The 13,480-nt window shown below is 25.7% G+C and overlaps 2 protein-coding genes across 2 annotated transcripts; both read right to left on the bottom strand.

Annotated features, from left to right (window-relative positions):
• Nucleotides 1–23: 23 nt before the first annotated feature.
• OCT59_006578 (uncharacterized protein) lies at nucleotides 24–2,253 on the bottom strand (the record flags this gene model as incomplete). The annotated part of the gene is made up of 9 exons (XM_066141343.1): nucleotides 24–295; nucleotides 375–436; nucleotides 516–873; nucleotides 954–1,026; nucleotides 1,098–1,278; nucleotides 1,349–1,534; nucleotides 1,606–1,798; nucleotides 1,872–2,048; nucleotides 2,211–2,253. 9 exons carry the CDS (start codon nucleotides 2,251–2,253, stop codon nucleotides 24–26), a joined length of 1,545 nt encoding a protein of 514 aa, XP_065998139.1.
• A 1,561-nt stretch (nucleotides 2,254–3,814) lies between these two features.
• OCT59_006577 (uncharacterized protein) lies at nucleotides 3,815–11,576 on the bottom strand (the record flags this gene model as incomplete). Its single annotated transcript, XM_025327209.2, has 28 exons — nucleotides 3,815–3,897; nucleotides 3,989–4,066; nucleotides 4,134–4,239; nucleotides 4,327–4,363; nucleotides 4,441–4,547; nucleotides 4,618–4,752; nucleotides 4,827–4,920; nucleotides 4,999–5,900; nucleotides 5,990–6,115; nucleotides 6,187–6,378; nucleotides 6,463–6,558; nucleotides 6,624–6,716; nucleotides 6,800–6,858; nucleotides 6,933–7,007; nucleotides 7,073–7,103; nucleotides 7,184–7,989; nucleotides 8,069–8,510; nucleotides 8,588–8,810; nucleotides 8,880–9,105; nucleotides 9,182–9,213; nucleotides 9,293–9,923; nucleotides 10,009–10,070; nucleotides 10,132–10,486; nucleotides 10,566–10,638; nucleotides 10,711–10,879; nucleotides 10,952–11,131; nucleotides 11,196–11,388; nucleotides 11,465–11,576. 28 exons carry the CDS (start codon nucleotides 11,574–11,576, stop codon nucleotides 3,815–3,817), a joined length of 5,718 nt encoding a protein of 1,905 aa, XP_025172465.2.
• Between the last annotated feature and the right edge of the window lie 1,904 nt (nucleotides 11,577–13,480).

The following is a 13,480-nucleotide window of genomic DNA, read 5'->3' as shown; positions in this document are numbered from 1 at the left end:
TTGATTGGAGAATCACGAAGTATTCAATTGAAATTTGATTTTATTTGTTGTGTATACTTTTCAAGCAATTTTTTTAAGTCGGTTTCGTCATCAGTGAACATATTAAAAAAGGTTTTTACTAAATATTCTGTCATTTCATCACTAGCTTCGTTGATTTTTTCCCGTATATCTTCAATAAAGATACATGTTAAATTATACCTTTTTTTCATTTTTTTCCAATCTTTTGAGTTAATTTGAATCTTTTTTTCAATTTGACTTTTTATTTCGGGATATTTTGTTCGAATTCTTTCGAAATCTACACAAATAGATACTATGTACTGTGACTCTGTGAGATTTGATGTTTTTTAATGATTGTTTATTTATATTATATTTACCCGTATCGCTTATATTTGGTTGTGATAATGAATTATCTTGCATAGTATATTTGTCAAAATAACTATATACATCATATATAAGAGGAACATATTTAATGATAACATAAATATATAAAAGTAAATATTAATTAATAAACGCACCTCTCAAAAGCACGTAGGTTTGTTGATGCCATTATTATTTGTTGAATGATTTTGATATCTTTATCGATAGCATTTTTTTCCTGAATCTCACGCTCTTCATTTCGTTTTTTAGCAGCAGATATTTCTTCGTACAATGGAATTAAAGGTTCTTCCATTTTTAATCCATGTTTAACAAATGATTCCAATGCTTTCATATCCATCCTATTACGATCAATAAGTAAATAACGATCTTGCAATTTAGTTTTAAGAACATCTGGAAACTGTTTTGCAGAAATATATGAAGAAATCCTTTTTAAATCCCAAGTTTTTTTTATCAGTTGCCGAGTGACGAATGATTGATTTGTAGTAGATTCAACAACTAAGAATAAAATAGGTTTATTTAACGTTTAATAATAAGGTAAACTCAGCTCAAGTAAATGTAGATTTATAATATTGTACCTATTGGATATAATGGGACCTCATCTTCCATTTGATTATTAATTTCGTTCTTGATTTTATTAGGCAAATTTATCTTTATATAAAAAAAAACTAATAAATAAATTATTGGCTTTATATATACAGTATATGAAATAAAAATTAAACCTTAAATCCGTTGTCAATTTTGAAATCTTCTTTTCCTTTGCCTTTTTTCACTTCAAACTCAAATTGTGTTTCATCATCTTCGTCTGAGTTATTAACAGAATTCTCTAAATTTAGATCAAAGCTTTCTAAATCTTTATCGCTCATAAAACACATCTGATAATCTGTAAGTTTTGTTAAGTATCTAAAAAAAAAAATGAGAAATTAATTATAAAACACTGAATTTTTAATGCGAAAAAAAATAGAAACAATACCTATGTAAATTAACCATATTCCTTTTAATCTGGGAAGAAGGATTTGAAGCATTTTCATAGCATCCAATTTCGGGCCAGTGAATAAGTAAACACAAATTGTCTTTCATTACTAATAAGTAAATTCCTGGACGTAACGAAGGTTTGTTTGTATCATTAATTGATATGGAAGCAGTAAGCAAATCATACCTGTAATAAAAACTTAGATTAATTATTTTCGTATATAATAGTATTATTACAAAATAAGATGTTGTATTTACAATTGTTGATCAATTATGTTCCTATTTAACAAGAACTTTGCGATTAAATTACGATTTCCATAACATCCAATAAGACGAAATGAGATTGAATTCAATTTCGTATAATTAATTTCAGAAATAGATTTGAAACTTGAAGGGACCATATCATTGCATAGTTTCTCTAGATATTCCTTGGAAATAATTATTTTGTCCACTTAAACATAATGAAAAAAAAATTAATATTACTTTAAGAATGTTCTAGCAATTTAATTTACAACTAAACTTACCAACGTCATTTATATCATCATCATTGCATAAGTCCAACAATCGATACAGTCCACTAATGACATCAGCCAAATCGCTTGAAACCTCATTGTATTTGGCTTGCTGTGAAGACGTCATTAAAGGATTAGCAATTGGCAATTTGGCATGATTGAAAGAGTTATTTGTGTCCTCTTGAACCTCTAAGGAAAAAAACAACAAATATATTAAAGAAAGCACCATGCGTTATTTTGGATAATCCGAATTAATTGTACATTGTGACCATTGCTGCTTTTATTAGAAATGCAGACAAGAAAAATTATGAACTAAAAAGCATACAAATAAAAAAAAAAATATTTATGCACCATTAGAATCATTAGAAACTTTTTCAGAATCACGAATTCGCATGATACGTTACGAAAAATTTTAAACAATAAAACGATGCTGTATCTTGTACAAGTACAAAAAACAATCGGCTAAATAATGTGAACATGACATGTGAAAATTTATAGATTTTCATCATTTATCCTAATAAGGGAATCCTTTATGACGATGATCAAGAGTGAAAAGATGCACAAAAAATTCTTGCGGTTGTATTTACAATGTACGGTACAACATGAAAATTTTTTTACTATGTATGTTTTATATGCAATTTTTGATTTTCCATTAAAATTAAAAAAGTTATATATAATTAAACAATTGAGAGTCTTTTTAATAATTATAGTGTTATTTTATCTGCTCAACTTACGTTAACTTAGGAATAAATTTTTAGATGTAGTAGACGCGTTGTGGGTTGAAGGAATCGTAGATTCCTGGACCATATATTCAGATTCACCTCACAGAAACACAATATTTAGTTGAAATAATAATATCAATAATAATTAATTGTTAGTTATATAAGAAACTATCCCGAGTCTACCAGTACAATAATTATAAGGGAAATACTTTACGAATAATTAACTGAATAAACTTGTATTTAATGCTAGAGGCAACTGCAGATCCTTTTCACATTCAGCTCTTCGATTAATAAGTTTATTTAGAGAAACTTTTACTATAGCTTAACTTTTCGCTCAATTAATTTTCAGGAAATTCAATACATCAATTATTCTTAATAACATTTACATCCTTAATTTAGCTACTGATTTCTGCCTATTTGGTAGGCTTTGTACTTTAATACAGTGTACGAAAAAAGATAATTGCTATGGAGTAGTCTTTAAATGATCGTCAAAACACTTGCCCAGTATATTCTTTTTTGGTTAGATTTTACTAGACAAATTAGGAAAATAAAACTTCGAAAAATTGGTATTCTTATATTCATATATTATTTATTTATTATTATAGATTATATAGATAATTGTGATTATGGATTCGTCTTAATCTTAATCCTACTCGATTTGATTTTTACCGAATTTGCACCTTATAAATAATTTTTCCAAAAAAAAAAAAATTGATAAAAATTTACATCATAAATAAAAGAAACGATTGCCTCATTTTTACTCATAAAATATATTAATAAATTATTGTTTATTCATGAAAATAGTTTTTGTTATATAATATTATGTAAAAAAAATTATTTAATAATTAATAATTGAAAACGTTTTTCTCAGATAAGATATAAATGATTTAATAAACTTATTGTTATTATCTGTTTAATTTATATTCAAATTAATGTCATGTTATAATTTATACATATTAGCAAAATAATAATTAATAGATATCGTAAATATTTTGTAATTTTTTTTGTTTATTAATAAAAATTATAAAAATTGAACTAAAGATAACATTCATATATAATTTGTAATAACAAAAAAAAATTATTTTAGATTTAAAAAGAAAAAAGAATTCTAAATAAATAAATAAATAAATAGTTTTCTTTTTTTGTTGTTATTTGAAGATTAAAACTGTTAGCGAAATTAATAAAAAGTTTAAAAGTTTAGGACCTGAAAGAAAGAAAACTACTTATTATAATTCATTTTAGATTGAAACAAGTAATTGTATGCTCATCATTATCGAATTCTGTAAAATCTTGTTTCTCTTGATACGAATAAGGATCTATAAAATTAAAGACAGAGAAATGGAATGTATTTATATATGTAAATATATAACCAGAGATTTATAATTCTTATAAATACTTTATAAATACCTTTGAAACCTGTTCTTTTCCAGAAAATTTTATGTGAAATGAAATCTTTTGGTCTATCAGGATTAGGCTGAATTTGTTCTATAATTTTTATTAAGTCATTAATAAAAGTTTCGTCTAAGAGAAGAAGGTAATGAATATAACTTACCATTAATATGTTTTAAATCATGTCTATCATTATCATTCCTTAATTTACAAATTTCTTCATTTTGACAATAACCAACGTGACGATGTCTGCCTAAATTTTTACAATGCTAATATCGAAAAAGATGAAATATACAATAGTTACATATTAAAATTTAATAAATAAATAAGACCTTGTAAACAAAATTAATATATACCATATTACAAAGAGTAAATGTTCCTTGACTATCAACACTTAACATAAATAACAAAATAAGTTAGTTAAGGTTCGAATCTTTATTTTAATGTCCAATATACTGTACATATAATACCTTGTATATTCCGATGCATTGTCTTCAGAAAATTTAATTTGTGTCATATTACCATCAATACCGTGTTTTGTATTATGAAGTTGTTTATGACCATAAGGCAATGTGCACTAATTATAAAATCATTAAGTTTAAATTTCTTATTATAAATTAAATACAATTATTACAAAATATACATACGAAATATCCACAGAATTGACATTGTGCTTCACAAAAATGAAACTCATTTTCATTATGTGTATGTTTTCCGATATGTTTAGATTCATTTGGAGGAATTTTTTTACTGCATCTTAATCTTTCACTTAATTGAACATACTAATAAAAGTTTAAGAGTTAATACATTTATCATACTAATCATACTTACATAACTTTATACATTAAAATTATACCTTTATAAGCGTTCCTTGAGGTTGCTTTTTAGGTTCAATTACCACTTTACATACACCATCATCTTCGCATAATTCATGACATTGATGTTCATTCCTTTTAAATATAATAAATATTTAAAATAAAATAGAAAAAAAATATAACTGATAACGAAAATATTGCAACTATACGTACCCACAAAAATGATCAACTTGTAAGAAACCAGAATAGGAATGAAAATGATCATTACTTTGGCATTTTCTTTGACAATTTGGAATAGAACATTGAATTGGACAAGTTTCACTTTCACAACGGTGAGAATCGTGGGGTTCTTCACATGGTTTGATACATTTATTTGGACAATGATAATCTCCATTTACGGTACGTGTTGATAATGAACAATTTTCTTCACAATAATGACGTGTTGATTGACATAAATGTTCACCATCAGGATGTCCTATTTCTTTTGAACAAACTTTCTGACAATTGCGCTTATCAATAAGATTACATGGTTCATTACATAAATGCTTTATTCTTTTACACATGTGTTTGCCTTCATGCCCAGATTTATAATTACATTTCTGAATTAATTTTTTGTTGTGAGCTTCGATAAAATGGCATGAAAAATTACATTTATGATTTGTTAAACAATCATGATCATCTTCATGGTTGAAATTTTTTATACATTTTAAGTGACATTGATGGCATATTAATCCACATAAGGTCCATAATAGAGTTAATTTATCAAGTTTTTGTTCCATATCGTTTTTTCTATTGATGACATTACTATTATCTAGTGGCAATTTAACAGTATTTTGTGCATACCATTTTCGAACACGTGATATACGACGCTCAACAATATAATTCAAGAATTTAGCATAATTTTCAAACCACTTGTTTTCATCGGACATTACTTCTCGTGATTGCACTGTCTCTTCAAAATGGTCTCTTAAATCTTCAGAAAGTTGGGCAAAAGATTCATTTTCATCATATAAATGAATATTGGCATCTGGTAATAATTCAATAGATTCAACATCGTCTAAAATATCAGTTAAGTTAACTGTTGGATCTTCAATTGGTTTTCCAGTATCATGATCCTATTGAATGGAATAAATTTTTTTTTTTAATTCAAAAAGATTCATAAAATTTATATTTTTCAAATAAAATAAAAGTAACTTTTTCTTACCAAAAGTTGTTTACTAACAGAATCTTTTTGTTCTAAACCATAAGAAATAGCAATTGGGAGTAATCTTCCTAATCTGGCAATACGAATCTGTATGAGGCTTTCATCTAATGAACCCCAGTCACATATCTAATTTAAAACATAAAATTATTATTTATTCTAAATATTCAACTTTTCTTTAATAGACAACGTTTACAAACCTTTAATTTAGCCATAATTACTTTTATATTCTGTAAAAATGTTATAGCATTTTCATATTTTACTTCTTGCTTTTCTAACTTTTTATTAACAATTGATAAGGCTTTAAACCATGCATCATTATTAAAAATTGGCCAAGGAATACAATCTACTTTTCCTTTATACATTTTTGAAATAAAATTATCTTCGCCTTCCTAAAATATTAAAATAAAATATAAGAACAATAATTAAAATAATTAATCATTATAAACATTAATTTTACAATTTATATGTTGTACCTCTGAAACCAATTGGGAAATTTTTGATTTTAACTCTTTGATCGTATATTCTCTTTTAGTTTTTGGAACATCTTTTATAATAATACAAAGATTTGCCTAAAAAATTGTTAATTTAGAAATATTCTATAAAAATAAATATAAAATATACATATTCTTTTTACCTGAGATATTTTTGAATCTGATTCAAATAAAACAACTCCATCTTGAAACCTTTGCATCATTGACAATGAATCTATTTTTACATAAGATTGGTTCTATTTTGAAGTTATTGATTTATGTTAATAAACATGATAATAATCTAGCAATAAAAAACAATAAATCATTAGAAAGTAATTACCTCAACTTTAAAGAGAATAAGGTTTGATACAAGTGTATTAAAAAGTATCAAAAACAACTCTGATAATAAATCATAAATATTCTTATTAATAATTATACAAAATTGAACAATACTAAAAAGTATAAGCAGGTACCTTCTTGCGGAGTTCTTTTGTAAGATTTTAAACTTTCAAAGTAAAATGCAACATATATATATTCCTTTGTATTTACTATATTTTTAATGAATCAGTTAATTTATATTCAATTAAAATGGAAAATATTATTTGTACTTTACCTAATGACATCCATACACCTTCAGTGCAATTCTAGTAAAAATTAAAATTAATTTTTTAATAAATTGATTAAGATGATGATCATTATTATCTAAAAACAAGGTGATATATACCATTGCTGATGCATCAAATGTAGTTCCAATAAGATGATTTAACATAAATGATTTTCCACATGATTGTTCACCCATGCTTGAAACAATTTTTATTTTTTTATTACCAAAATACTTGAAAACTCCTTCATACCATCCGAAAGAAATGTTTTTAACTATACCATCCAAATAAAAACTATAACTATTATTATCAAGTTCAACCTGATCAGATTCATCTAATAACAATCCATCTTTAAGTGGTTGAAATAAATTGTTTCTCATTTTTGCTATTTGTATAGGAATTAGGCAACAAAGTTGAATAATCCATTCTCCTAAATTATATTGTGATGAAAATTCCTTCTGATATTTCGTGTTTTCAATATCAAGTTCTTGAAAAGCAATAACTGATGTAGAAAATTTCTTTAGTATTTCTGCGGGTTTCTTTGTAGAATGCTTTAAATTCTCAAATATTTTGGTAATATATTCTTCAAATTTCTTGCCATATTTTTCAATTTCATTATTTTCATCAATATCAATAACTATTTTTAAACTAAGAGAGGAGTTTTGTTCGGAATCGATACAATTTTCGATTGGATATTTCTCAAACATTAATCCATAAGCATCAATAAGAATATTTGGCTTTATTACAGGTTTGATATCTTTTGATTGTTCTTGGAAACGATATTGATTTCTCTCTACAGTAATTTTTACTATTATCGAATTAAAACATCCATTTTCCAAATCCAATGACATCAAGTGGTTTTGTAGTTTATTTATACAAGTGAAATGTAAGTATTCTAAGGATTGAATAGTTGGCGGTAAATCGATAACTATAAACATAAGAATAGAAATAATTAAATATTAATCTAATAATTTCAAAGCATTGTATAAGTGAAATTAATCACAAACCTTTACTAACTGAACCTCCAAAGTTTGTACAAAAATAAACATATGCACGGCATATCTCCTTAAGATCGCTTTTTCTATTAGTAGAATTCTGTTCATCATCGGTTAAATTGTCTTCCTCATCGTTTTCATTCTCGTCATTAGTAGAGTTTTCAACTTTTATTTTTTCTTTCACAAACGCTACAATACAAGAACCATCTGGAGAACTTAAAACATTTGCTGTACTTGGTGGAAGATTACAAACTGCCGGTCGAAATTGCTGATTTATAAGGTTGAATATACGTGCACGACCACTTTTTTCAACGAAACACAGATCCTCGGTGTCCTTAATAAACAAGAAATATTGAATATCCGGAACCGTACCACTATACCATTGTAATAACTGGATGTTTGAATTGCGCGGGTATAAATTTGCTTGACCATAACTGAAAGATAAAATGTTTAACTAATTTAAAAAGATGTAAATAGAAATTAATTTCATGAGATTTAGAATTATAAAACAATAAAAACTTCAAAACTTACCACCGCCCTCCTTGTGTCAAATATAGCAATTAATTCTTTGGGTTCATTTACTGCAATAAAATAATTTTCATCCGTATTTAATATCCTATATGACCTATTTGAATAAGATTGTTTGAAATTTTGTGCTAGTTTCTGAGCAGTATCAAAAAATATTTCAGCTTTTGATGCTTTTTTGTTCCATAAAACAAGAAGGAATTTATGATTATCAAATTGGGATATTTTCCTATAACAAATATATTATTAGATTTTTCCTTTCATATTAAAACTAAAATTAAGGTATTAATCTTCTTACCTAAAGTCATAGACTTGAGGATCAAGATGAAATGATGTACCATATTGCCCACAACTATAATGAGAAGGTAAAGTTGGATTTGGAACATGTAATTCATCTTCTTGAAGTTGAAGAGTATCTGCCTGTTCCAACGATGTTTCATAAATTGTTATCTGTAGTTGATCTGGCTGAGTTGTTTCAATTTCATGATGGAAGCGATATCCATTTGAAAACATACTTTCAGAAGCTAATAATAGTAAAAATGAAAATAAATAGAATAAATACACTGTGCTTAATATATATTCAAGTTGATAAATTATTACCTGATATATTTCGTACATTTAGTCGCATAGATCTATATTACATAATTTTTTATATAATTAATTTATAAAGGTAATAACAATTTAATAACTAATGAATTATGACTTATTTACCCATCTTGATATTTCTCTTCTATGACATTACAAATTCTGTTAAATTCGAAATCCTCAATTTCTTGTTTCTCTTGTTCAAATTCTTTGGTTAATCTTTCTGCTAATTGTCTATTAAAAGAAACTCTTGGCAAAATTTCCTTAATGTTACTAGGATAAGTATTCTTTCTCCAATTTTGGTATTCTTCAAAGAAAACATCCAGGATTTTTTGTTTGAGATCATTAAACTTTCCAAAAAACGGTGAATTAACAAGATCTTGTACAAATTTTATATCCGACAAGGTTCTGGATATTTTAGTCGATTCCTCATCTGCATGATTAATTCTTACACTAGAAAAAGAAATTAAATTAGAGATCCCTGGAAAAACACCAGATGATTGTGGTTTCTCAGTATGTTTTTTTACTAATTTATATGCATCAGTTTCTTCATCTACGAACAAATTATAAAAAATCTTTATTATAGCCTCTTCATTGCTTTTCCCAGCTTTTTGAGTCATTTTAAGTATATCAATAACAATTATCGAAGTTAGTGCATATCGTTTCTTTAGTTTACTCCAAGCTCTGGAATTAATTAAAATCTTTTTATTAATTTGAGCTTCCATGTCAGGATATTTTCTACGAATTCTTTCTAAATCTAAATTCATAATTGATTAATAAACTATATAAATAGTTGCATATCGTCTAGTGGTCTAGGGAGATCAGGATCTTAAATGTATTACCTTCATCACTTATAATATTTTCATGTTCGGAAGATTCTGGACCCATAAAATCTTCAAAAGATCTATAAAAAATTAAGTTAATACTAACCAATACTCTAATAAATTACAGTGATAAATGAATACCTATAACTATCGCGTAATTTTTTCCATGCCAAATTTGAAATTATCCCAATATCTTTATTTGTTTCGTCTTTTTCTTGGTCCCTCCTTTTATCATATTTAATCTTCGCAGCTGTAATCGCATTACGTGATGGGCTTAGAAGCTCATCTTCCATTTTTAATCCATGTTTAATTAAAATCTCTAATGATTTCATGTTCATTGTTTCACGATTAATAAGTAACTTTCGTCCTTTTAATCTTGTCTGTAATTCTCGTTGAAATTCAAACGCAGTAAAGATTGGCGCAGCCGAACGTAATTCAGAAGCTACCTTTATCAATTGTCGAGTAACAAACGATTGGTTTGTGGCCGATCCCACAACTAAATATAATAATTTAGATGGAAAATATTTTTAAATCCTAAAGAAGTTAACTTCACTTTTTTAGCATAAATTAATTACCAATTGGATATAAAGGTATATCATCTTGAATATTATTATTTATCTCGGTTTTGATTTTATCAGATAAATTCACCTTAATATGATGATTCATAAATTAGTTATTTTACAAAAAACTATTATTATAAAAAAGCATGTAAATCGAAACCTCGAAGCCTGGATAGATTTTGAAGTCTTCTCGTTCTTGGTTTTTTTTAACCTCAAATTCATAACATATGTCATCATCATCGTCCGAGTTGGGATGATTCCAATCAAAATTTTCCAGGTCTTTATCGCTCATAAAACAAAGTTGATGATCGGTAAGCTTTGTCAAATATCTATTTATAATAATGATGTATGAAATTTTTTATTTTTTTTTATAAATAAAAATTTTTTGAACGGAACAATACCTATGTAAATTAATCATATTCTTTTTAAGTTTGGAAGAAGAATTTTCTTCATAATATCCAATCTCGGGCCAATGAATGACTAAAGCTAAATCAGTATTCACTATCAATAAGTAAATTCCTGGACGTAATGAAGGAGTATTTGTATTGTCAATTGATACGGAAGCAATAAGCAAATCATATCTGAAAATATATATATATTAATTACTTATCATATCGATATAAACACAAAAAATAATGCACTCACAATTGTTGATTAATTATAGCTCCATTCAATAAAAGTTTTGCGATTAAAATATGATTTCCATAACAACCAATGAGACGAAATGAAGTTGAGTTCAATTTCATATAATCAATTTCAGAAATAGATTTGAAACTTAATGGGACAATATCGTTACATAGTTTCTTTAAAGAATCCTTAGAAATAATTATTTTATCCGCTAAAAAAAAACAATATGGGACATTTAATAATATTTTTTTCAAATTCAATATTATAAATAAATGTAAGAAATTTACCAAGGTGATTTAAACAATCATCTTTGCATAAGTCTAACAAACGATATAATCGGGGAATATATTCAGATAAGTCATTACCATATCTAATTTGAGCATTTGAATCTATATTCATGATTTTATCAAATTGTGGTCCAGAAAAAAAAAATTTTTTTTTAATTTATAATCGGACCTGTTAATCCAATTTTAACTTCGATGCAGTAACACTGCAGTGATTTTTATTTTATTTACTTAATACGGACGTAAAAAAAGCCGAAATCAAATTGCCATGTTGATCTTTTTTTTGCAAAGAATTTAAGTTACCACGTGATAAAATTGTTAAATGTATCAATCTACGAGAATCATTACTTTTATTCTTACGTTCTTAGAAAAATTGATCCATTCATATTACAAGAATTACTGTTTCTATCACAATGGTGTGGAAGAATTGAAAAATAGTAGAATGATCAAAAAAGATTCTCTTTTACAAAGATACTAAATAGTATTAAAACATCTCAGATCATGAGAGACTTAAAAACGAAACTATGGACAGTAACTTGAGTGCAAAATCGGCTGGATTTCAAACAATAAAAAAAAAAAAAAAGGTAGTTACGCCTGATAAATTCATATTTTAATTTTTTTTTTTGACATTATGGATTAAATCATCGATTTTTTTTTAAAAAAAATATATATGTATATATGTATAAATTCACAATTGAAAATTCATTATTAATAAGCAATGTGCATGAAAATTATAAAATGAATAAAAAAGTATCTTTGCCATAATCTGAAATTATAATTTATATGCAACCAGGAATTAAAAAGATGATGTAATGACATAAAGATTAAAAGCGGATCAATCCGAAAACTTAACGGGCACTAACAATCATTTAGTGTGATGAGATATGAAAGTCTTGGTTTTTTGTTATTAAATTAAGAATCATAGATTCCTTTATTATACTTTTATAATTTAAATTATAACAAAGATATAAATGATTAGCTAATTAGTTAGTGTTTTATTTTATTTTGCTTATATTTATATATTTTCAATATCAAGTAATCCGATTTATGCAACGTTATTGATGATTTTATTTGTTGTACTTAAATAAATGTTTCTCTTATTATAGTTGTATAAATAATTAAACCAATAAATATGAATACAGCAGGCTATGATCGTAATTTTTAGATTACTGTAATTTAAAGTTAACTTTTGTATAAGATGATAATTTGAGAATTTTCTAGAAAATTATTTTAAAATTAATTACCTATATTCTATTTTTAATAGTAAGAAATTTACAGACAAAGAATAACGTAAATTTAGTAATAATAAACAAATAAATTAAAGTAAAATGTATTAAGAAATATAAAGAAATATACAAAATATTAAAAAATATAAAATAGAAAACCACAAAAGCAATAGTAAGTATGTCCACATTAACTTTGACCGATCATTTGCACCCAGCATTAAGTGTATAATTTTATCAGATCAATTAATAAGATAAAAGGTAATTATGATATGCGTGGAAAAAGCAAAAGAGTCTTTAATTATCTATCTTTATTTTAAAATGGACACTAAAGAGCGATATAAATTACAAAAGGAATTCTTTATAATTATTTAATTATTTGTAAATTGTAACAAAAAAAGATGTGTCTTAATTATAAATATCTTTATTTTTATTTTTCAAAATTAAAAATCCACATTTCCCGTCAGATAAAAAGATAATGATATTCGTATATGGTCAAAAATCAAAATAAGTAGTTTGAATAGCAAGGTTGAATTCGTTCCACCACTAGCTTGGTGTTGAAGTAATATATTTAACAAATCCTTAGGATCCGTTAAATCTCGATTTTCAACGGAATAATAACGCTATCATTAAACAGAACTAATAAAACACCGCCACGCATGGCTGGCGACGCTTGATTTTGACTAGTTTTGGCGGAATTTATGTGGCATTAAAAATTCAATAATAGTAGAATTACTTAATAAAACTGGTGAAAACAATTAAACATTTAATAATATTATTGTTATTATCGCCTGAT

The sequence above is a fragment of the Rhizophagus irregularis genome, chromosome 14 (genome assembly GCF_026210795.1).
Source record: "Rhizophagus irregularis chromosome 14, complete sequence".
Classification (NCBI taxonomy): Eukaryota; Fungi; Glomeromycota; class Glomeromycetes; order Glomerales; family Glomeraceae; genus Rhizophagus; species Rhizophagus irregularis.
Note: the sequence above shows the minus strand (reverse complement) of the source record. Positions and strands in the feature narration are given on the sequence as shown.